Raw genomic sequence first — 26583 nt, 5'->3', positions numbered from 1 at the left:
AGGAGGAGGGAGGATCACACATGTAACTCATGCCAGTGTGTTCGATGATAGAGTAAATACTGTGTTTACTGTATTAATTTACATTTTTAAAAATTACATATTAGTTAAAAATATAACACCAGCTATAGGATCAATGATTAGAACCAAGGTTATGATTAAACCTATTTGTTTGCATGTTTTTTGGTGTGATTGTTTGTTTAAATTAAACCTCTTTAGAATTATCTAGGGGAGCAAGTCTGACCATTAGTTTGGAGATAAGGTGGGGGGCAGTTATGAAGTTGACTATATATCTAACAGTTGTCACAACAAAAGATAACTACCATTTGTTAGTTTACTGGAGTTCACAAAGATATTTCACCAATCACTAATCCATTGACTTATACTGCTACAAACTTACTACACAAAATCATACAACTATATGACCTTTACATCTTGAAACTTATATATTAAAACATATATTCTGTATAGCCTAAATTGCCAATCTGTTTTGCTTTTTAGAGCTCTGCTGCAGTTACAGCCTCAGCACCATGTTCCCCAGGCTTTGACTACAAAAGAATCATCTGGTGAAGAGAAGCACAGTATCTCAGCCTCTCTCAGTCTTATGGAAGATTTCAAAGGTGTTATTGTCTTTGGATCAGTCAGGTCTGATAAGATAATAAGGTTCACATTTATATAGCACATATCAGCTTTCAGCAACTGTATCATCTCGTTTGCTTCTCAAAACAATTCTGTGAGGATATCAACCTACCATTATTATTATTCTCATGTTATAGAGAAGGAAACTCAGACTAAAATTAGGTATGTGACTTGCCCAAATTCACACATCCTATAAGTAATAGAGCTAAGAGCCAGACCCAAGTATTCAGATTCCAGGTCTTTACTTCTACTGTAATGCCTGTATTTCAGAAACTTTCGTCACTCTCTTTCCTGAGAAAAGGTAAAGATTAAAAAAAAAGAAGAAGAAGAAGCCATATGAGTTTTGGAGAAATACCACTTGGCAGGACCATCGGCTGGAGTGATGACATTGAGTTTATGAAAACAGCATTGTCTCAGCGGTGTGGAGGAACCCTGTATCTCAGTATAGGAGATGTTCAACCAGCACTAGGAGGAAGTGTCTCATCCTTCTACACAGAACAATAACGATATGCATTTGACAAGCAGTGGGGACCTTGTTAACATGTTACAATGCCAAGACTTCACAACTTGCCTGCCAATCTGAAACTCTGAAATCTCTGAAAGTAATTGGATAGTGCCTACCCCTCCCATGGTTATGAGCACTCTGGGCTCTATAGGAGTGTCTACAATAGATTGGCTATATTGGGAAAGGGTAAAAAAAAAAAAAGGCATTGTCCCCTTATTAAACACCTGCCATGTGTTTTATCCATGTGGCACTCATGATAAGGAAATGTAGGTTCAGGGAGATGAATATCTTGCCTAAGGTCATTCTTCTGGCAAGTGGCAAACCCAGAATTCAAAGCGAAGCCTTTCAGACTCCCAAGTCCATGATTTGTCTACTATAGCTGTCTCCCAAACTCATGGAGTAACAATTTGATCACTAACTCTGGAAACTCCCTTGAGGCCCATCTCTATAGATTCATTATAAACCCAGAGATCAGGCATATGAGTCATAAAAATGGCAATTGATTATCAGCTACTTTGTGTATTTTATTTCTAATCCCTTCAACAACCTTCGGTATCACGTGTTATAACCTACCCATTCCATTTTTTGTTGTGAAGAAACCAAGGGCCAGAGGCAGAGTGCGCTATGTTTCACTACACCACACCTCTGAGTTTCAACATGCTGACCTCTCATCCCCCATAATTTATTTGAATGGCTCTTTCTTCCTTTGCACTTGCCCATTTGTCATATCAACAGCAAACTAAAAGGAATAAATTTGTCATTTTAAAATACAGTATTCTTCATAGATTCCATTTTTAGTTCAGCTGGCTCTTTAGCTTTTCATTAATAAAATGTTTTACTTTTGAACTGTACTTTCAGCTAATTTTATAAAAGCAAAGATTTTACTGTTATGAAATGAAAATAAGCTAATATGTATTTAAGACCATGTTTTTGACAATTACAAACCAAAGGAGAGATCCTAACTCTTACTAGAAAAATGTAACAGCTGAAGGTATCAATAGTTCAGACAATAAAGGGTTGGATTCCCCAAAGGAAAAAATATATATAATTAGGTATTCTCTTTTGTATGTGTTCCTGCTGTAACAAATTACTTCTTCGGATTACTACCAAAAACCTACATAATTAAATAAGTGTAGTAGTTTCTTACTGATCTATGTAGCTTTGTAAATTATGTTCAGGTTGATTTTTGCTTTGCTTTGTTTTATTGGGATTAGGTGGAAGTGGTTTATTGCAAGCAAGCTACAAATTCTGAATTAAGAAGGAATGGATAAAAAAAAATACTGATATTATGTCCAAAGCTTTTCATACAGAAGAAGTCTTTAATAATTTGAGTACTCTAAAAATGGAAGAGCCTTAATAAGTACATTCAATCTTCAAAATACATTCAGATAGAGGATAGATGGTCACTTGGATATTCTAAAGGGTGTTTAAGCATCTGATGGAGAAGAAAAATCTCTTTCCAAATCCAACAATCCATGAAATACTGTGAAATAAGTAAAATTTCAATTTGTAAAGATTTGCATCCCATAATTTTACTAACATTATTAATTGTCTATCTTTAGACAAACAGTTTGTTTGATTTAAAATAACCATACTGAGGACCTCACAGCTGTGGCTGCATATGGGACCAAGACAGGATTTAAAGTAGCTGAGAATTATAGGCTTATTATATCTCAAGAGGATCAATTCGATCCTAGGTTGCATATATGTACAGCCATCCTGTAAAGCATCATATTTAGAAACATGGAACTTTTCTGGAATCATGCCCCAAACCTTCCTTTTATTTATTTATTTGTTTGTGTGTGTGTGTGTGTGTGTGTGTGTGTGTGTGTGTGTGTTGTCAACATATTCACTCTTGCCAGCATTAGAGACAATTTAGCCGCAGGTTCAATACTGCAGCATTTCTGACAGTGAAAGTTGGTCAATACTGGAAGAGAGACTAGGAAAGGTGATGGAATCTTCTAATTTAGAAAGGTCATCTATGTATAGTATGGGGTGGCCTAAAGTGAGAGAAGTGGCCTGAGTGACTTTCCAAGACCCCCTCCAGTCCTATTTCCCTGTGATGCTGTCTCTGCTTTTAACTGGCAGAAGCAGCTTATGGTAGAGAGACCTGTATTCATGCATTTGCTCATTCTTTTCTAAAAAGGCAATGGACTTTATGTGAAAGGAAAGAAAAGACAAAAAGAAGAGAGAAAAAGAAAAAGGAAGAAGAGAGTGAGAGGCAAAATAAGAAGAGAGAGAGAAGATATAAGTATATGATCAAATGGACAAAGATTTTTGATTCCTGAATATCAGAGCAGCACGAGAAGTCTGCACTCCCCTGATCCTGCTTAATTTTTGCCTGAGTATATACTTATGTGAGCCCTGTTGAGATGTCAAGGTCTGCTACTCAGCATATGTGGCACACTAAAAGATATTTGGCGTGAAGACGATGAATTTTCAAACTAGTTCAAGAGTAATTGAAAATGGAATTCTGAGAAAAGCTAACGTGTATCCTTATCTCCACATAAACACATCAATACTCATTTTAAGCCTGCCAGCTATCTATCTGCTAGGAAACACTCAATACTGCTCCTTGTACACTCAGCAGATCATTGAGTTTTCTCTCAAAAACTAATAGTACAATCATTTGCAACAAGAAATTCTTCTTTGTCTGATGAAATAGTACCATCCCCGAGCTGCTGCCTTATATTTCAAGAGACACGGGAGTTTGGTCTATGAATTTCAGACCCATAAGCAAAGCTCAGGACCATAATATCACAGATCCCTGAAGCTGCAAGGAACCTTAGAGATCACCCAGTCAAACCTCACGATTTTGTAGGTAAAACAGCTAAGCTCTTAAAGCCATGTTAATACCCAAGTTGCCTGTTAATTTTATTTTCAAAACCGGATGTTCTCATTTTTCTTAACAAGTGAGTCTCCACAATTCTAAGGGGAAAAATCCCCTTGGGATACCCACATATCTCTAGTTTTAGCCTGATTTTTTTAATCAAAAATATGTTTATACATTCTACAGTTAGAGCATACTGTCTGCTGTTATTCCGGTCCTACTTAGAGCAAAGGTTAATGATTTAGGAGGCAAAATATAACAATTCCATCGCAAATAGCTAAGGCTATGTCACCACAAAGAAGTGGTTGGCAAGACACATATGCACTCCAGTTGGAAATTATAATTTTCTATTTTACAGATGAGAAAACTGAGCCACAAAGTCAAATGACCAAAAAACACAAAAAGTGGTAGATCTGGGAACTTGAACTTGCAAAATGTAAACAGATTCCTAGAGGGATCAGGCAGCAATAAGGTCAAGCACAAGTTGCTGTTATGCTTTTATGGCCTTCTACAACTCGCAGGTTGAAAGCAGGGAATGCAGGTATTTGGGTTGCGTTCAATCCCAGAATTGACACACCAGATCCACAGTAAGATGAAGACAAGGCAAGATTATTGCACCCTCAAAATGTCAAGGTTTAGTCACTGATCGTGGGACTCAGAGGAGATAGGGATTCAAAATAATTGCAAAGTGAAATGATAGCCCTGGGGGAAAGGAGCTTTAAATAACAAATAAGTAAATATTGGGTTACTTGTTTGGTGTGAGGAAATGTTCAAGTTACAATTTATAAAGATTGATGAGAAAAGGAAATACTGAAAATGTTACTGATACTGACCTTAACATATTAGAAGTAAACCCCTCTAGGTGGGATAAGATCCCATGGGAATAATCATACTGATAAAGTGAAGGTGAAGAAATGACGAAGAAAAAAATCAAGTATTCAATAATCAAGTAAAGTTTTTGAAGGACGTTCATAGGAGGTAAAGTAGAAAGGCAAACAATAAACTGAAATTTATTTGAGATGAATGAGAGTCATAGAAATTGGTCAGTGAGTAACACTGAGGATAGAAAGAAGAGAATAAAATGCATAAAAGGTGTTCAAAATACAGTAAAAGGTTATTTATATACAAATTGTGTGACAAAGCAACATCTCTTCCTATTTCAATAAGTAAGTAAAAAGGGAATATGATGGTATCAGGCAAATTTTGATTAAGATTAGATTTTGATTACAGCCTGGTGAGAGGGATGGGGTGCACTCAGAGGAATTACAGTCTATTTCACGACTTCAGTTCTACATCATAATTGGACCAGGCTCTAAGAGCACAGTAGATGCAGTTTCCATTACACTTTTGCATCATCTTCTTCCTTCCTTCATATTAAATATTCCTTAAAAACACTGTACTAGGTGCATGGTATGCCATGGTAATCAAAACAGATATGGTTCTATTTCCCAGCAGCCTAAAGTCTTCACTGTAAAATGTAAAGGTCTGGATGATATTTTATAGCATCAAATTTAAGGATAAACTAATCAGTGTCTCATTTATAAATTAGGAAACTAAAGTACAAATAATTAGCACCAGAGCCACAGCTAGAAGCCAGGTTTCTGGGTTACTAGTCCAGAGCTTTTAGATTAAATTATGTCAAATCACTCTAGTACTGCACCAACCTTAGAAGACATGCTAACAACAACAACAAAGGTGTTGTTTTCATAATTCTGAGACACCTTCTTTACATTTATTGCTTTACAATCTCTTCCAAGCTCTGCTTTTCCCTATATGCCACTTCATTTGGAAAAGGCAAAGAGTGGACTGATTGGAGATGTCCATATTCTCTTCTTCAATTGTTTTCCTACAGTGCAAAATGATCACTCAGTAGATGGTAAAAATAGAAAGTAGGTAAAACAAGTTAAGAATCGGACAAATTCTGGGCATTCTTTTTATTCCTCCATAGTGCCTAACATAGTGTCCTTTGAAGAGCAGTAAATCAATAAGAATTAATGATATTTTAAAATCACTAGTATCCTTTCAGTAATATGTTAATCTGTAAATTAAAATATTAAATGCTAAAAATTTAGTTCATGAAAAATTATAGTAATCAATTTTTAACTTTTACATTAAAGAATTGTTTTTGTGACTTTTAGGTTTCATAAATATTTAAGGCCCATATGGTGCATATGCAGTATGTGTTTCTGAATCACCACTATTGGAATTAATATATCGGCATAGCACATGCTGACATTTCCACAGTTTTGGGTACACACTGTGCCTGACTTTTCCCACCACAGGGCAGCTGTTAAGAAGCAATGGTAAACCACCTATACATGTTATACACTATATCTCAAGACCAGGGAAAATAATTTGAAGGCTAGAAACTGATCTCTGGAAGAAGAGACTGTCTCATTTAAGTTCCTTGCAATGGGAGACAGAATAGAAGCACATACAAAACATGGTCTTTTAATGATGAGAGGCTGAGGCCAGATCACTGCAAATGCCATCAGCTAAATGCCAGGACAGCACAGCATTCCTACAGGGACCCAAACAGAAGATGGCTAACGAAGCCCAAATGCAGGGAGAGTTGTGCAGGGTCTGCCTCCTACACACACGCCACCCCTTATGCAGAGTCATGTGTTCACACACACCATGTTTGACTCTCTCATCTGCACAGACATACAGAATTCTCTCCAACAGCCACTGCAGAAGCTAGAACTCCAGTGGTCTCCCTCTATGCTTTATCTGCAGACATAGACACCTACAACAAAACACACTTCCACAACAAAGAAACTCATCATTTTATCAGCTTAACCATCACAGAAGCTAGGCAACTGCTCACATTGGATCATTTTAATGATAATTGAAAGAGAAGGATATGGTTGAGTTTACAGTTTGAGTGCCTCTTCCTGGTTGATTGAACAGATTATAGTTCTATCCCTAGAATCTTTCTGAGAAAGAACAAGAGTACAGAAACCTCCTTCTTGTTCTTGGCAGTTAATTTCATTCTCTGCCTGGAGAAAATCTCATCCTTCAAGGTCTCTCAAATATACCCTGTTCAATGAAGTTTTCCTTAAAGCCACTAAGGAAGAACTAATTTTTCTGTAACTGTGCTAGTAAACAGTACCTTGCTCATGACACTAAAACACTTATGAGTTTACATAATAGTTTCTGTGTGTTTTTATTCAGTTAGTCATGACTCTTCCTGCACTTCCAAAGTGCCTTCTATTTATATGTAGATATTATATAACCCACTCTACTGTCTGATTTATCTGCTTACACATCTGTCTCTTTCTCTCCCTTCTCCATCTCGCCTCACAGGGTAATCTTCTTGAAACCAGGACAGAGATTGCAGCCAATTTATCTTGGAGTCTGCCATTTGGTCAGCAAACCTTCCAAGAGACTAAATGTCATCATTGCAAGGCCAGTAGATGGGGGCCCCAGCCTCTGTCTCCCACCTGACTTCTGCTAACCAGTCCTAGATCAAACTTCAGTTATCTATTGCCTTTGTTCTTTTCCCTATGGTTTTTGGGGGAAAATGCCTCTTGTTTCTGGTATGGAGCAGAATCTATAAACACTCTGTAAACATCATCCTTCATATCTCCTTCTTAAACATCATGATTGGCATATGTTTTCTGACTTGGGGTCACACTCTCCCGATCAAAGCTTTCAGTGCTCTTTGTTGCTTCTCCATCTTGTGTCCTTTGACTGTTCCACTAGGGTCTATTTCCAAGCCTGTCTGGGGGCTCTGTCCTCCAGGATACACAAGTTTTTGCTTCCTGTCCTTCTCTGTCTCCTAAATTAACCACAGGACTTAAGGGATCTATGGTTCACTCTCACTTCTTTCCTTCCAACTCCTTTTTTATTATTGTTACAAACTTCTGCTCAAAGAGTCAATGAGCATTTCACAACTTTATCCCACTTTATTCTTTCTAGAGTACCTGCCCTCACTTCCAAGAGAACTTTCTCCTCCCTTCACAATAGCCTCATTCACAGATTTATAATGTAAATTTGCATGTCAGAGAAAAAAATAAATCTCTGCTTCCTTTAAGCATTTTAAAATACTTTAGATCCTACACTGACAAATCTACCACCCTTCCAAGATCCTTGTCATGGTAGGTGCAGGGACTTTTGTGTCATGGAAATCCAAGTGGACCCCAGCTTTGCAATCTTGGTTGAGTTATTTACTCTTGCTGCCCCTTCATTTACTCCTCAGTAAATTGTGAGTAAAAACACCCAACTATCATCTTGTGCTGAAGGTTCAAGATTATATGACATCTGGTAGGCATTCAATAAATGGTAACTATTCAGAGTAAGGAAAAAGAAAGCAATTCACTACTTATTGGATGGGATACTCAACTTGTGTCCATAGGAAGTCCAACTGAGGAAAAATATGACATTTAACATCAGTTTCATCATAGTGACTTCCAAATCCAATACCCTGGGTGTTATTTGCCTAAATGTTATCTACTTTCTTTTTCATTTTTATAAAAAACATCTGCATATGAAGAGACAATGTGGACAATGTTATTAAAGACCAGGAAGTCTAGGACAAACTATTTACTGGAACATTCCACGTTTCCCATCCCTGAGCATTGCTGTGTCTCTGTAAATAGTGGTGCTGCCATCACTTCTGCCTAGAGCAAAGATTTAACTGCTCCATAAAGATGGCAGGGCCAAATGAAAGCTATTTCATTAATTCAGAAAATAGATTACTTTTGAGCCAAATCTCTGCCATCCTGATGAGAGACTGAGCTTGAAAATATAGCCACAAATCTGCTGCAAGCTCACAGTGCTTGCTACCAGCTATAGAAACACACACACACACACACACACACACACACACACACACACACACACACACCATCGATCTTATAAATCAATAAAATGAATACTGCAAGTCAATAAAATTAGAATGAAGACAAAGGTCACATTCTGATTCTCCAACTTTTTGTTTAATTCTATCATGTTTCAGCATTCAAACTCAGTCATTTCTGCAAGTAGCACTAAGGGGCAGATGACTGAGGAGATCCCTTACAAGAGGAAGAACTTTGGCAGTCTTGAGTCTTATTGGGTGTACTCCAAGAGAAAGTATTCTGACAATATTACTCCCTAAGGTGCACCTGTTCAAAGTGTTTTATAATTTACACATACTCCCTGCCCACCTCTCATAATTTATTGGTTGTACTAAGTAAACTCCGGACAGATACTTTCAAAAACCTTCTCCCAGCAAGAGCCTCTCATCATTCATTTATTCACTCACTCCTCAGTATTCGTTAGGAATTTTCTAGTTAACTGTATTTGAATTTAAAATTTAAAAGAAAGAGTTCGCTGTGGGTCAGATAGTAAGCTAAAGCTGTGGAAACAATGAAGAATAAGAAAAACTGTCCCTGGCTTCCAATAGGGGCAATGCTATTGCCTACAATAGAGTGCTGGGATTCAGTGAGGACAGAGGGGTCACCAATGAGATACCTGAGAAAAACCTTCTGACATTTCTACTGAAATCTGAAGAATGAACACCAGGTAGCCAAGTGAAGAGGAAGAGCGGAGAAACCGGAATTTTTAACTTATGCTAAGGTGTTTAAACTTTACAATAAAAGTGATGGGAAGTCACTGGAGAATTGGGATTGGAGACAATATGGTAAAAATATTCTACTTTTTTATTGTATTTTCTGATTTTCCTGTTGTAAACATCTATGTTGATTTTATAATAAGAAAGATGTAAGGAGTTTATTTAATTTCTAATTAATAAAGGTAAGAGAAAGAAAAATAATAGCAAGAAAGTAAAGCTGAGCCAGAAGTGAGGGTAGTATATTTTTTAATGTTTATTGTTATAGTCTTACTAGAGATAGACCAGAAATTTAGCTCTAAACCTATTAGAAATCAATTAAAAGAAGGAAACTCCATTAGTTTCATAATACACAGGTCCATGAGAAAAAAAGGCCAGAATGACTGGAAAGTAATGAGTGGGGAGAAAATAGAAGGAAAAGAACTAGAGTGGGCAGGTGGTAGGTAGATCAATGTTGGGCCTTGTGGGTCATTGCAAGGACTCTGGATTTTATTCTGAGTGTGACAGAAAGCTTTGTGTGGTTTTGAGCAGTGGGGCAAAGTGATTTGATTTACATTTTAATAGCTCACGCTGGCAGTTCTGTGGAGGATGGGCTATGGTTGGGGAGCAGGAGGGTCAAGAGCAAAGGAGGGAGACCAGTTTGAAAGCTATTGCAGTAGCTCAGGAGGGAAGTGATGGTGGCTCAGTGTTAAGTAGGTAGGGGTAAAGACAGAGAAATGTGATCAGATTCTGGAAATATTTGAAGATAGAGCTGGTAAGGTTTGCTGACGGATGGGTAGGTGGTGAGCGAGAAAGAGGAATCCAGAATGCTTCCTGGAAGTTTTTCCCTTGCTTGGGTGTGTCGTTTATTGAAATGGGGAAACTGGGAAGATCCGACAGGGAGCAGGTTTGGGAGAGGGTAGAAAACAAAGAGCTCTGGTTTGGACATGTTAAATTTGAGATGTCTTTTTTTTTTTTTCTTTCAGGTAAGTCACATCTCTAAAATGAGATGCCTTTTGCACATTTGTCTATTAAAGAGGCTTATTAACAAAGACAAGTCCCTTTTTCATGGGATGTCAGGAAGCATGGCAAGGTGAAGGAATTTAGCAAGAAAGCTGAATATCTTGATGCTAAAAGGCCTCTGGCTGAGGCGACCGGGTGGCTGTTAAGCAACAGACTCCTACTTTCAGCTCAGGTCATGATGTCATGGTTCATGGGATCAAGCCCCACATCGGGCTCCATGCTGACAGGGAGGAGTCTGCTTGGGATCCTCTTTGGCTCTCTCTTCTCCTAAGTATAAAAGGCTCTTGAATACCCTATCCATTAGCTGCATTTGCCAGAACAGGGCAGAGTACTGGGTTTTACAGACCTAAACTTCTGCAGGGTCCCAAGTAAGGTTCCTTCTCTGCAACCTTCTCCACTCATCTTCATTCCAGTCATTCTAAAATGTGTTAGCTACCTTACTGCCTCTTCCTGTAGCCCTCCTACACTCTCCTGGGCTAAGAACTGGAAACATTTCCTTTTTGGAAACTGGATTCAGCTTTGGCTATCAAGGTAACCTTGGCCCTAAAACTTTAGGGCCTACTATCAGAAAGGAGGATCAGATCTCTGAGAAATAATCCTAAAACAGTTATCTCTAGGCCCCGCCCACTTGTCACATGACCAAATAGATCGCCCATCAGAAATTCTAAGGCGATGAACCCAAGCCCTTTTCATGGATCAAAATTTCAGAGATTACAGAGTTGGGTTTTTTGTGAGAATCACACAAGATAATGAATTAGAAAAACAATTTTAATGAACTGTTACATTATATCTCCTTTACTGAACCCTGAATAGCTCAGGTCCCCAAATTCTTTATTTCCTCAACAATTATGAACAATGTGCCAATCTCTGACATGAGTCAAAGAGGTTGTATTATAGAAAGCTCAGAAACCAACAAGAAAGACATTCATAAAATATACTTGCACAAAGAAGTATATATCTAAGTGCACAGAAACCCAGGGAATGGGGCAGCTCCCTCCTCCTGGAGAGACAACAAAGAGGCAAGGATGTCAAGAACTGTTGAAGAATTTAAACTATGAAAAGTCTGAGTGTTAGGAAACACTGGGGCAACAAGAGAACAGATTAGAAACCAGTGAGAAGGCAGACCAGTGAGGAGGCTACCATAACATTCCACAAGAGAAATGATGATGTCTGAACTGAAACAACTATCCCAGGGATGAAGAGCAGAAGATGGATTCTCAAGATATTTACACAGTAAAATAAAAGTTAAAAAAAAATTTTTAAAATCCTGCCTATTTACACATTCAGGATATGGGAGGAACCATGGGTGATGAGGAAGATTCTGGCTTGAACGTGATCTTGGCTATAGCCTTCAAGATGCGCCTTAGTTTGAGTTTTCTATGAATATCTTGTCCTGCTTGCTTCCAATGCAAACCCATTTGCCTTTATTGAATTTCTTCAAAGGACATCAAGAGGGAGGCTCCAAACAAGTCCAGCACAAAAGACTTTTCCTGAAAAGAATGGCCAATAATACCATAATGTCAAAACACTCCAGGAAGATTTAGATGTGTTTCCTGGATGATTGCTTAAATGAGATATCATATGCATACTGCAAATAGAGTGCCTGACACATTAGAGGTACTCAATAAATTTTAACTATTTTGCCATTAAGGCTTAGTCATCAACATTGATCACAGGCTTTCCCTAGATGGTTAATTAATCATCAAGTATTTCAAGCAATATGTATTTATTGAATATGTGCACAGCTCTCTGCAGGCAATACTCCCTGCCATGTAGTTTGCTTGGAGTTGACTCCCAGCCTACAGAAACACTCTTTGGAAAGATAGTGTAAAACAAGAGGAAGGCTATCAGTGTAGGAATCAAGAGATTAGGGTTGTAGCACTAGAGGAGTATGAGGTTAACCTAGTGCACTCATTCACATTTGAGGAAACTGGCTCACTGCCACATTAGTTGGATAGAGGTAGAGCCAGGCTTAGAAATGGGGGATCCCCCAGTCAGAAATGGGGGATCCTGACTCCTTGTCCAGTGACTTTTCCATGACATCTCACACACATGAGACCCATTCACCCTGGAAGGCCATCATGTGGTCTAACTTACTTCCCTGCATGGATGATACTATTATGATAGGTTAATTCCTGAAAACATAAAACAATGCCTTAAAATTAAGTTAAGCATGTCGGATACAAACAGCTCAACCTACACCCATGTTGCCAGGCCTTGGACACAGCATACATATTAGTAACTAGAAATAAGCACTAGTTTGGATTCTTTGTGATTTGGTGGCTTATTTTCCTAAATATATTTTTTCTACACTTCCATCTGAAAGGCAAAAGAAACTGCATATATTTAAATATATAAAGCACGTGCGCACACACACGCACACAGACACACATGTAAATCTTAAGTTTCATAGGTGAAACTGGTAGAATTTGGTGTTTTCTACCAAAAGTTTGACTGTGATTTGGTTAGTTTAAAGCCAACTTTAAGTTCTCCAAGAAACTCATCCGTGTTTTGAGTCTGCCAGGTACACATTTGAACAACCCAAACATTGAGCTACATTATATTTGAACATAGAACTTCTGCATCGTCAGCATGTCTGAGTTTGTAGCCTTGGAAACCGCATTAAGAAAGGGGAATTTATTAGCAATGTTCAAACTCATTAATTAATTAGTATTCACTCTCTCTTTGGCAAGTAAGCAATTTTATCTCCATTTTGGGGATGAAGAAATTAAATCAAAGTCAAAGAGCTCTACTGGCTCACCTGAGATTTGACTCCAAATAAAACTCAGGATTGAATGATTTGGGGGCCAGTATTTTGGTCACTGACATTGCAGTACTATTCTGAAAGAATCCAAATGAGTATGGGTTCTTACTGCTTCTTTCCCTGTAGTAACTGTCAAAATTTGATTTTGAGCAGTACTACGACAAATAGTATTTCATATCCAAAGGCGTAACTTCAAGGTTATTTGCATCTTTGAAGCAAACACTTGGTGTGATCTCCAATGTCTAGTTCTTATCCAAAAACCACTATATTAAATGTTAATATGCTATCTTTCATATTTCCATCATTATTTACTGTCATTTTAATCAACAAAATATTGTAATTTAAAAAGTACTACTCTATCTTTCTTGACCTAATTTTTCCGGCATTGTTAGCCAAATGAAAAGAATTCTTATTTACGTTAGGGTTTTTGTTTTTTCAGAAATAGTCTTTACGGACAAGTAATAGTCCTTTAAAGATTTTTAACATGAGTCTTGAAAGAAAATTCATGTTTCAACAAAAAAACCCTGAGAAAATAAAAGCATTAATTTAACTTGAAGTTAAAATTTTTCTAGCAGCACTTATATTGTCACTTTTAAACTTGATATTATTTATCATTTTTAAGGTGTTCTGCCAATATTGATAAATTTTTTAAGTTCCCACTAAAATAGGGATTATTACTCTCATGATAAGAAAACTGAGGCAGAGAATGATATTCAATATGCTGAAAGTATCCTCATATCTAGAAAAATTCATGCAATATAGGCATATTACTAACACATTTTTTAAATGTTTATTATTGAGAGACAGAGCAGGGTAAGGGCAGAGAAAGAGGGAGACAGAGGATCAAAGTGGACTCTGAATGGAGAGTGGAGAGCCCCCAGCAGGGCTCAAACTCACAAACCATGAAATCATGACCTGAGCAGAAGTCAGACGCTTAACTGACTGAGCCACCCAAGTGGCCCATTATTAATAACACATTTTATATTTCCTTCCAATATGGGCATATTACTAACACAATATTTTCATATTCCCTTCCTTTGGGAATTGAAAATAAAATATCAGGGGTGCCTGGGTGGCTTAGTCGGTTAAGTGTCCAACTCTTGGTTTCAGCTCAGGTTAAGATCTCACAGTTGAGTCCCCCATATTGGGCTCTGTGCTGCCAGTAGGGAGCCTGCTTGGGATTCTCCCTCTCCCTCTCACTCTTTCTGTCCCTCTCCTACTCATGCCCAAGCTCTCTCTCTTAAAATAAATAAATAAACTTAAAAAGAATACAATATGAAACATTTAATAAGTGCAAAAAGAACTGCAACCAAGGGCTTGAAATAGTTAATTTTGCTACTAAATAATGCCTAAGCTCAATAAAGAACTAACTCAAGCCCTCGAAGTTTGACTCATGATTTAATTGGCTAGATTGTGCACTAGGATGTGAAATAGAATGCGGGAAAAATCCTTTCTTAAAATAAATATTAAAGAACTGGAAAAAGAAAGAAAAAGAATCTTCATGTCCTAAAATTAAATTTCTGAAAAGCAACGTTGCTACTGCCTTTGCCGAATTTCTGTTTCACAATATAATGCAACATAAAACACCAATTCATGTATACCTATGTATATGTATCAGTTCAGTCCAAATTTATCAGTTCACACATCTATGTGGACAAAAGACAGCCCAAATCAATGTCCCAGTGAAGGCACTCTAGGCAAACTGAACAGGGTTGAGTCAAGAATACAACTTTGGGTTAGGGCTGTATGGAAAAGCATAAGGCGTCTGCCCCTATGACAGAAGTATAATATAACCACAGGGAGGAGAGTATCGAGAAAGATCAGTCTGGAAAGATACATGGTGATTAAATACTTACTTCTGTCATGAATGATTATGAGGAAAATAAATCATGTGAGATATTTCTGGTTTAAGAAAAAGAATCCGGATTCTAGAGACAAACTTCTCTGAATCCTAATCTGGATTCCAAAACATGTTAGCTGTGTGACCCTGGTCAAGTTATATAACCCTCCAGAGCTTCTGTTTTCTCCTCTGTAAAATGAATAAAAATTAATTCTTACTTTGAAGGGTTTTGGTGAGAATACATAAAATAACATGCTGTGAAAGAGGCTGGTAGAACATTGACATCTAGTAACCCAACCACATGTCAGTTCTCTTTTCTTCCCACATTCCCTCAGTCTTACTTAAAGATCAAGGGATACAAGGGCCAGCTTCTCTTACAGCCCACCAATTCTACTGGTTCCCAGGCTGTTCAGAGTTTTGAGTCCCCTTAATCTTTTGATCTATAGAAGTACTCTTCCACTCTTCCACACTAGAGACACTGTAAAACTGTACAATTATTTGTCCTGGTTTGTTTGACTTATTTTGATGCTCTAAAAGGTCCTTGATAACCATGTTTATATACGTTTGCTTTCCAACTTTAAACTAAGGCCATTCCCATGTCTCAACTACTACACCTAGCATCAGCTGTCACCCCTCTCTTTCTCCTTACATGCACACACACACATACACACACACACACACACACACACACACACACACACACACACTCCAGAGGGAATGTGAACATACAATTATCCAGAAAGGGTAACCCATTCCTTTTCTTTTCAAATCGAGAAGAGCTTCAAAAACCAGGAGAGTTCCTAAAAGTTTGAGACTGCTTGGGTAGTCTCAGAGATAGGCCTTAGATCTGCAAACCTCAGGCCACCTGAAGCCCACCATAGAAGAAAACCACACCAGTAGTTTGCTCTTCTCCATACCTCTGGCCTGACCTCCAGACTCTGCATTGAAGCTCATGCTCAGCAAGTACACTAATCTAAGATATTTAGCTTCTTTGAAGAGTGGAACACTCAGAAGAAAGAAAGAGAAAAAAATTAAGTACAGACATTTCATTTACGCTCTCACCAGACCAGTTTTAAAGCATAACTAACAAAGCAAGCAAACCCATGGTAGAGTATACATCTGTCCATGGGACTGATTCTGTGTCACTGTAGTCTGAGAAGGGAAGGGAAGGGAAGGGAAGGGAAGGGAAGGGAAGGGAAGGGAAGGGAAGGGAAGGGAAGGGAAGGGAAGGGAAGGGAAGGGAAGGGAGAAGGAAGAGTAGAGAAAGTAGACAAGGGAAAGGAAGAGAAAAGGAAAGCTTCCTCATGAAGCTCATTTTCTTCAAAGCTGTGGGAATCATTAGGATTGATGCTAACAAAGCCAGGTCCTCACCAAAGCATGAATTTGTTATTACTCTTCCACCTTGGAGAAACCGTGCCCCTGCTCCTGAGTGCAAGGCCCTTCGCAAAAATCCCAGGAAACCTGTCATGTCAAAGTTAACAGTCTTCCCAAACCAGGCTCATAGCCCCAACCTCAGTTCCTCCCTGGTGACCCCAGAACGACTTGTCCTGACTAGGCTCTGTGGACATGTATATGTACAAACAAACCGTGTTTATTTCTAGGTCTCTGGGGGTCATTGAATGACCTTGAGATAAAAAGCAGTTGAGATAGAGTGGAGTCTCAGCCAGCTGGTTTTATAAAAGCTCCCTTTCCTAAAGAAGGAAAAACTAGAGTACCTAGAAAAACTCTTGGGATATTCATAATCTTCAGTTAACTGTGGTCTTCAGAAAACTGGAATCTGATTAAAGCTAGCTCCAATACAATGTAATTATATATTTTCATGGCCATGTGTTTTTTCCTTTCCCATAACTAAGACATTTTCCCCTCTAGGCTCTTTTCCCTACAAAATGTGTTCAAGTAAATGTTCTCATTTTTAGGGTTTTAATTTTAAATATGGTATCCATGCATCTACAATGTACGTGTAACTACTGGGAAATAAAACACTGTACACATACATAAAACGTAACATTATATTGCTGCAGACTAGCTCAAACTCCAACGGGCCAATCCTGACGTGAAACCTGAGTCATTCTCCTGCCTCTTGATACCTTTGTCATCAGGTGCAGAACAAATGATTTTTACCAGAGTTTAATTTCCATGGGATCGCCTACTCACTTTGAGTGGAGAGGCAGGAGAATGACAAAGAATGAAAAGCTTGAAAAGTGGATCCTTTCCTGGCACAGGGATCCTGGTTCAGCATCATTAGCATTACCACGCAAACTCTATTGGATCCAGAGATTCCACTGTCCATCCCTTCTCCTCTCTAACACGCCTGGCCCCGGTAGTATTCCCACAAAAAAGTAACAAAATGAGTAAGGGACACTATAGGAGTCCAAGAACTTTGAGCTACACTCTATTCCATAAAAACACAAAAACCAAGCCAACCCAAACCAAAACACCTTAGTTCTTTGCCATAACTTCGACATGGCTAACTTCCTACAGTACCTCCAAATAGCCTCCTTAATTGAAAACAAAAAAAAAGCTGCATCTTTATCGACTCAGTCTCTGAGTACCTAAGTAAAAAATCCAAATACAGAAGTGTACCACTTTATATATTTTATTTTTTAAACATTTCTAAAACTTAGATTTCATTTTAAAAAAACACCATAAAGCAAAGGACGACTGAATAATTCCTTTTAAACTTATAATAAATATCCACAAACCACTGAAATTTAAAGCGTTTAAATACACATACAGACATGTCTTTCCAGACTTTTGTGAAATTCTCTAGAACACTCTGCTCTCTCACAAATGGTTACATAAGCAGATAGATTTCTGGGTGAAAAATTGTTGTGTAAGCCAGAATGGAGTTTACAGTGTATTTATCAAAATGCAGTGAGTTGAAGGAAATAGTAAACTAAGAAGAACTCTGGAAATTTGGGGAGGGAGTAGTTTCATTCAGAAGCTTCATTTTCTTTTGTTTCCAAAAACTGAGATGTCGTGTCATGGTATATATAGAAATACATCAGGGTTCTTTAGATGTAATGCATGTAATCCTAATGAAAATTTTCCATTAAAAATTACTTTTGGTGTACTCATGAAGTATTTAAATCGAAGAATCAAATAAACACATATCGTGTGAGGTTCTAGTTTCCTAAATATAACTTTGAATCTCTAGTGAGGCGGAAGTTTATAAATAAGTAAGTACCAGGTTGAGTCTCTTCACAGAAGTCTCAGATCTATACAACTAACCAGAATTCTCTGGCAACAGGGTAAATCATAGGGGGCAAAGTCAAATTTCTATCAGTTCCTTTGTACCTTCTCTCTATTATGAAAAACTACATTGATTTATTTTTAGATAAAAGAAAAAGTAGTAAGTATTAAAGCAACATTTGCTAGAGTTTACATTTGTACTTCATGATAACCTATTGATATTATATTTCGTCAGATCACGTTGACGTAAATTTGAACTGAATTTGACAAATTCTGTCAAGGTGGAACAATGTCTGAATTATATGCATCTGCTAGGAAGAAAAACAAATGCAAAAATTGAAATATGTTTTAAAATAAACTCACCAGACTACAAATACTTTTCATTTGATAGCCAGAGGCTTTGCCATCTAACTTTCATTTGGATAAAGATGCACGAGGTCTACCAAGATATTTGTTTCCTTTTGTAACTGAGATTTATTTAAATGTGTCATTTTAAAAAAATTGTCCAGATGGATTTTTTTAAGGCGAAAAAAACAATTCTCCAGGATATAGAGGACTAGCTACCTATAAAGTAATTTTTATGTTATGCTAAATTTATCATGTGATTTTTAGGTTTTTGTTACAGATGTAAGTACTTTCTTTTAAAAAAATGCAACAGTATGTATTAGTACAGAATAAATGTACTTTGGAATAACAATGATTTCATAAAGATATGCCAAATTTAATAACTATTGCATCCATGGTAAATAATATAAACAAATAGCATTTCTCTATTTTAAACATTTGCTGAATATACGTTTATGTATTATTCTTTTCTCCTTTGACAAATGTGAAAGCTATTCCAATTTCCATACAAATTCACTGGTATGTTTAAGGGAATGTCATTACCATGCTATTTACTTAATTTCTCAGGAAAAAAGAAAGAAAAAGAAGAAAGAAAGAAAGAAAGAAAGAAGGAAAGAAAGAAAGAAAGAAAGAAAGAAAGAAAGAAAGAAAGAAAGAGAAAGAAAGTATTTGAAGTCTATAAACATGTGTTAAGATGATGTGCTATGTGATGATACATACACACATTCAATGTATTATATATTATGATAAAAGCTTTTCTTGACTCTTTGCTTATTCAGTAGAATTCAGAAGATAATCTGTGAATGATTAGTCCCATTTAGTACATACCTTCATTTTACAAGTAAAAATACACAAAGAGATTATCGTTTCCTTTAAGCAAATTAGGAAGCTAACCAAAATACTAAAAGGAAAAACATGACATAAAATTGTCATGTCCTACAAATGGATTTGTTGAATGAATATATTCTGTGTATCCACACCCCAAACACTTTTCTGAAACAGTAGGGATTTCTAGAGCAAACATTTTCTTTTTTAAAGAATAGTCCTTTAAAAACAATGAATTGTAGGTGACACACTATAATGTATGAAACAGATTCCTACTCTTTTCCTGAATATCTTATTTGCTCATTTGGAAAACGATTTGTAAAAGAATTATTCATTGCTCCCATGCATAAATTTTAACAATAATTCACCACACTTGACCAAATTATTTTCAAAGTATATACAGAAAGAAAAGAATACTAAACTTTCCCCTGCCTACATGTGAGAGCTTGTCAGCATCAACTCCAAGGCCTTTAATCCCAGGCTTTAAATAATTCAGATAACAGTTGATTACTCCATTGCAAGAAGCGTTGAGCTCTGCAAAATCTGAGTAACACAATATTTTCGACATAAAAAAGCCATTCTGAAATAGTAGGCATCTAAGTAAAACACTTCCTGAGACCAAACCATGCAACCCATTTTTGCATTTCCTACATAAACTCTGGTAAATACCAATGTAGTTTACTACCAAGTAATTCTGCCTTCTTGCTTTCATTACCAAGCCAGCTAGTTCTACAGCTCAATTTGCTGAAGTCACAATCCCCATCCATACACCATCCACACGTTTTCTGGGCTTAAAAGGCTTCTTTGAATCATAACAAGGGAAATGGTTAGTTACGTTACACAGGAATCCAAAAGTGCACACAAACGAAATTCTAAACTTAAAAGACTACTGCTTTGACATTCACTTCTATTTCTTTAGGAAAATAATTGTTTTATAGCTTTTGACAACCAAGATTCAATATGTGCTGCCTCTGTTCACTTGTACACATCAGCCATTACAAAAGAGTTTTGCTCACTTGGCTAAATTACAACCTGAGTAATGTAAAACAGACAGAATAACCAAGAAATATTGGCTCCCAACCCCAAATCAAAAAGCAACAAGATTTTGCCATCAAAAATATCTAGCTGAGTTCCAAATGGATTAACTTCATCCATAAAGCTGATATATGTAGCATTTCACTTTGATGTATAGGAGTGTCCATATATGTCTGAGCATGTGTTCATAATTATCATGTAACCAGATAAATGAAAGAAACACAATTAGGTTCCATACATCCAATAAGCCCTTTTAAAATTATCAAAGTTGAGCAAAGAACCCACTGACTTTAGTGGCATGGAACATTTTGAACCGCTTTCTTCTCTAAAACTATTCATCACATTCTTTTCCTGAAATCCTTGTCAAAGCATTAAGAACCAGCAGCGTCCTCTTCGTCCTAGCAAACAAGTTTAGTCCTTTCATATATCCAGACTGAAACATCATGAAGTAGAAAATCTACAGATTGCATTCAGCATCACCAAGAAGTACCCCATTTGACTACTGCTCATACCATTTGGAAACCAGTCCTCACATGACTACTGGCCTGACACCTCATCCATCAGCAGGGTGCCCAGAGCAGAACTGGACACAGTCTTCCTCGCTCCATTTCCAGAGTGGAGGCCCAGCTGGGAAACAGGCTTCTCTTCCAATAGCAATTAGATCTTTAAGATCAGGCCTTAGCAATTTGACCTAAAGCCATCCTTCCTCGCAACAAAGTCTCCAACATCTTCAGAGGAAGAGAAGGGGAGTGAGGCAAATGAGGAGAAATCCAGGTCCCGGTGGCCTGATTAGAAACTTTGTTGTGTCAAATAAACTTGGGCCACTGGAGGAAGGTACCCTATGGTTGCTCTGGCTTTAGAAAGCTCTGTCCAGGGCTTCTCAATCTTCTTTTCACCTCTCTCTCTCTCCCCCTCTCTCCCCTCTTCTCTTGTTTCAAAAGGGGCCTCTGGTCAGCGCTGATTAATAAGTGTTTTTTGTTGTGAAGTGTTGAATAATAGAGGATGGCCGGTGACCCAGTAAAGACTAAACCTTGCTCTGGTTTATTGTGGCAAGCTGAGAAAGGGGCTTTAGGCCCGGGACCCCAAGCACTGACCCGCACACATCCCGCGGATCGCCTATTCATTCTCTCAGCCCCACAGTCGCCCAGGCTCCCATTGTTTGCCAAGCAACAATGGAGATTTCGCAGGGAAAGTAAAGCTCTTTTCAGATTCCTCTCTGATGTTTTGCATTTAGGGAAACACCGACCTCCACTTTTTTCCCCGACATTTTTCCTCGCGGCAGTAAAAGCAGTTCGTTTTCGGGGAAACTTGTGTGAGTTTGGTGCTTGGTCGCCAAACATCAGTGCTATAGAAGGAGGCGAGACGTTGGGAAAAGGAGAGCCCCGGAGATTTCCTTTTTTTGAAACGCATTTAGAGGACGGAAGCGGCCTCCAGGGAGAGAGGGGAAAGGGGGGGAGGGGAGAAGAAAAAGAAAAGAAAACGGATCCTCGTGGGGGTGGCAGGGTCCGCGGGGGCTTCGGGGCGGAGGGGCGAGCTGCCCGGCCCGCGGCTCCTCCAGGCCGGCCGGAGAGTGGCGGGTCCGGCTCGGCCGCGGGCGAGCGAAGCGCGCCGTCGCTGCTAGCCTTCCCCCTTCGCCTGCCTTCCCGCGCCTGTCTCTGCGCCTCCTCCCCCAAGCCCGAGGCGGGCCGTCAGGCCCCGGCGCCCCGGCCCCGGCGCGCTCCGGGCCCGACCCAGCCGGGCGCGGGGTGGGGGGGTGGGGGGTGCGGGGGGAGAAGGGGCGGACGGAGCGGGAGCCAGGGCCCCGCAGGCCTGGGCCGCGTCTCCCTCTCCGAGAGACTTACTTCTGCTGTGCTTTACTGCACCCGGGCGGGGAAGGCTTTCCAATTTTTCCGTCGGCCCGGGGAGCCGGCTCCCTCGGGGCCAGCTTGGGGCGGGCGGAAGGCGGGCGAGGGCGGCGGGGCCAGGCGAGGTCTCGCCGGAGACGTGGCCGGGCCTCCTGAGGCCTGGGCCGCTCGACCGCCTCGCCGAAGCCACCACCGAGCGGGCAGTTGGTGGGCATCTCGCCCCGGGACCAGCCCGGCGGACCCGCCGCCCCCGGGGACACGGCTGCCTCGAGACCCAAGGGCTCGCTTGGCCCCCAAACGCTTGCTGGCCGCCCGACGCGTGCACGTGAGGGTCGGAGGTCAGAGGGTCGGCCGAGAGAGGCCGGAGCAGGGTGGGGAGCCGGCGGCTCCCCACTGCCAGAGTGCAGAATCCGCTGGGGGTTCGCACGGCCCAGGAGGGGCCAAGGGCGCGGTTTTGCGGGGCCCGAGCCGCGGGCGCTGGAACGGGGCGCCGCGTGGGGCCGCCCGAGGCCACCCTCCCCGGCCAGGCCAGGTCCCCGCCCTCGAGGCCGCGCGTCACGCAATACTCGGGTTCCGCATCCCCGCACGCCCTGCCGCGCGCCTCCACCTTCCCCCAGCGCGCGCCTGGACGCGGGGCGAGGACGAGGACGAGGGCGAGGGCGAGGGCGAGGGCGCCGCGCAGGCCGCGCGGCCTGGTGGGCGGCGGGAAGCTTGCACTGCGCCTGCCCGCGCGGCCCCGGCCCGCCGCCCTGCAGTCTCCAACCGCTCCTTGACAGCTCTCGGAGCCGGGAGAGGAAGAAGAGGAGGAGGAAGGGCAGAGAGAGTAGGAGGAGGTGGCGGCGGCGGGCGGCACACTAAGGGCAGAGAAGGGGGAGGAGGGCTCATTGTCCGGTCCCCCCAGTCCAATTGATATGCTAATCCCTTTTCTGATGCCATAACAAAGAACACCTTTGCACTTTTAAAAGACTTTTGTGCCCTGGCTACAGAAGTTTATTATCCACTAATTAGCAACAACTTCTGGCAATGAGTTGGGTTACATTTTCATAAGCTCCAAGCCCGGGTGCTGAGGTGCGCAGGACAGGAGATTTGCGCGCTTGGCAAACCCGAAAAAACCCGAGGCTGGAAAGCGGTCGCCCGCTCGGGTGCCTGGGCCAAGGGTGGGAGGCGGAGATCGGAAGCTCTGTTCTCTGAAAGGACTGAAAGGTGTCCAGAGGAAGGTTTTTTTGGGCGGGGAAATGAGCGAACTAGGCCCAGGGTGTTAGGTGACCTTATTTGATCCGACACTGTGGCCCCTGTCCGGAGAACTGCGCGGAGGCGGCGGCTGCCGGCTGCCTTGCAGGTGTCCTGGCCCGGCCATCTGTTGGGGGGTTGGGGAGGAGGGGTAAAAAGGCCCAGGAGAACGTTCCAGCTTTCGCCTCTGACCTCTCTAGCGTTTTTCTTTGCAGCTTGGACCTAGAATAAACCTCGGGCGAGTAAGCGGCCCATACGTAGAACAGGCACCCGCCGCCTAGGTTTCTTCCTAAGGCCTCCCCATTATTAAGGCTGAAATTCCAGGACCAGGAAGAAGAGGCAAAGCTGGCGTCACCAGAGCCAGGGTGGGGGTGGGGAATTTTCTGTGTTAAGGGCCCACCTGGGGTCGTCTGAAGTCGTCACCCAACAGAGCAGACCCTTCTGGCTAATCAGAGCACAGAGCCGCAGCTTCCCGGCTGCGCGACCAGTGCGCACCGCGTGACCCTGCCTCCCTCAGGCTTTGGCAAGACGTTGCCGATCTTTAACAGTCCCACATCCCAGGTCAATACACTGGAAACAGATAGAATGAGCATCATCTGGTGAAAGATAAAGGGCAGGGGGGACAATGCGCATTCCTTCTAGTGCTTCCTAACAGAACGTTTTTTCTCGCCGCTAATAAAACACCGGTTCAGTGAGGCCTTCGGTCTGGGCGTAACTGCAAAGCTGTTGTTTTATTTTAAGTCATTCGAGACCCCAAACCCAGCATTTTGGCGAACACGCACACGTATGCATATGTATGCATACCTTTTATTTTTTAAAAAACCCCTCTTTCATTTTTGGTTTTCACTTTTTGCAAACGACCCCACTGAAGGTATTGTTGGATTTTTCAAGCAGATGTCAGCTGGGTGCTGGCGGCCTGTTCGTCCTCCTGCGGCAGCAGAGGCGGCAGAGTCCGGTTTGATAAATGTTCAAGGTGAAACATGGCCTTACTCAGAACCCCAGGGTGCTTTACGGTATAAGAGCGAATATTCAGCGACGGGAGGTGGCCAGTGATATTGTTTCATTCCCTTTCGATAGAACTAAATGTGGTTGTCTATAGTCCTAACCTCTCTGATATCTGAATGCAGTGTTTCTGAACAAGCCCTGTTAGAACCAGAAAATGGGGAGTGGGGGTGCTGACGACTTAACGGAATATTGCTGATGAAAATACAAGGAAGATACTGAAGATATTAATGGGGTATTGGGTCCCATGATTTCCCAGACAGGAGTTTCAGAAACAAGGAAATATTCCCAAATCCACCCCCCCCCCCCAAGCAGTGGTCTTGGGTGGGGTGAGGGAGGAGGTGGGTGATGAGGAGGAGGTGGTCTTTCTGTTATCACCCTAGCCCCCTTCATTGAGGAAGAACAATGGCCAGGCCTGGATTTTTTTCTGAAAGAGAAACTGCAGGAAGGCAGAATTGCTCTTTGTGCCCCAGGCCTTTTAGAGGAGGGGGAACCATACACACGGACGCCCCCCCCCACACACACACACACCATTGGGCGGTGTCTTGGAGATCTGGACCCCTCAGAGACTGAGAGCTTTAAAAAAAAAATAGTCGCAAACTCTGTCGCCCAGTAAGGCCCACTCAGCCGCGGGAAGAAACCCTAGCAAAACCAGAGACCTCAGATTTCGCCTGGCAAGAAGGGGTGGGGGGAGGAGGTGAAAACCACACACTCTCACATGGTATGTCAGCCTTCCCACACCCCCTACCACCATATCCTCTGATCACGGTTGATTCTGCTTACGTGTGTATTTCAGATTAAGGATGTTATTTATTTATTTAATCTTTCAGATCTTCCCATACCACAAAAAGGCTTAATTCCTTTCCAAGGTGAAGAGTTGAGAAAAGGGCTCCGTTTTAAAGGGGTGGGGGAATCATATGACTGTGACCTTGACGTGTAAAGGGGGGAGGGGTGGGTAGATTTGGGCCCAAACCTTTGGCCTCACCGTTTCTGGGGCATCCTAGGCCCTTTCTAAGGACACCCACAAGAAAGCAAGTATATTTTCAAAGGTTTCCATTAGCGGTTCATTCGCTAAAGTTGGGAACTTGGTATTTTCATATTACGTGAAATACATGATTTAATTATACTCCAAAAACAAATTAAGGACAGGCTTACTACACAAATTGGAGGCAGCTAAATGCTCTTTTGTGCCTGCAGCCCTCGGGTTGTTATAGAGGCTGCTGATGCATGAGAAGTAAGTGACTGATTTAACTCATTGGGATGCAGGAAGCGACCTGCCCTCTTTTGAAAAAAAGTGAGGGAGAGAGAGAGAGAGAGAGAGAGAGACTTCGAGCTGCAGAAGAGAGAGGGAGGGGACAGGAGAGAAAAGAAGGAGAGAGAGAGAGAGAGGAGGGAGAGGGAGGGAGAGAGAGAGAGAGAAGAGAGAACGCAGAGGGTGGGAGGCAGGGAGGGCGACCAAACCCCCGCTTTACTGCGTTGAACGCTTCTGAATTTCAAGCAGAAAGTAGAAGGAGCCCCACACGGCAATGAGCGTCTTTCCTTGGGCTGCGTGTGCAGAGCTTAGACAATGAAAATCTCCATCCCCCTCCCCCATCCCCGCTAGGCTACAAGATTTCTGTTGTCTTTCCTTCTCAACGGTGGAAGATGTGCAAAATCAAACCTATAGAGATGTGTATATATTTTTTCACAAACAAACCAAACGGGCTGAGACGCGGATTACCTAAACGCGCACCGGCTGTAAGTACTATCTTTTCCTACGTTAGCCGTGCTCTGCGTCGCTGGCTGGGTCGGGAGTGTTCGCTTTGTGAGTCCGAGCGCGCGGGTTGTGTTTTGGTGTTTTTATTCACAGGGGCTTCCTCGAAGCTTGCACTTTCTGCACGTGAGCGGGTGAAGCGTTTCGCCCGTGGTGGGCGTGCAGAACAAGGCACGGGCAGTCTTGGAAGCGGCGACTTGGAGCAGCGGGCGGGGGGCGTCGGGAG

General features: G+C 41.2%; 1 protein-coding gene across 1 annotated transcript in view; it reads right to left on the bottom strand.

The window, feature by feature from the left end:
* LOC113594762 (translation initiation factor IF-2-like) overlaps positions 1-24584 on the bottom strand; it is a 398057-nt gene extending 373473 nt beyond the window's left edge. Inside the window, exons 1-4 of the mRNA XM_053208219.1 lie at positions 24519-24584; positions 23640-23729; positions 23410-23559; positions 22370-23148 (exon numbers count right to left, since the gene is read on the bottom strand). Coding sequence (XP_053064194.1) covers positions 22370-23148; positions 23410-23559; positions 23640-23729; positions 24519-24584 — 1085 coding nt within the window. The remainder of the gene's footprint in view (positions 1-22369; positions 23149-23409; positions 23560-23639; positions 23730-24518) is intronic.
* Positions 24585-26583: the final 1999 nt, after the last annotated feature.

Source organism: Acinonyx jubatus, chromosome F2 (genome assembly GCF_027475565.1).
Source record: "Acinonyx jubatus isolate Ajub_Pintada_27869175 chromosome F2, VMU_Ajub_asm_v1.0, whole genome shotgun sequence".
Lineage (NCBI taxonomy): Eukaryota > Metazoa > Chordata > Mammalia > Carnivora > Felidae > Acinonyx > Acinonyx jubatus.
Note: the sequence above shows the minus strand (reverse complement) of the source record. Positions and strands in the feature narration are given on the sequence as shown.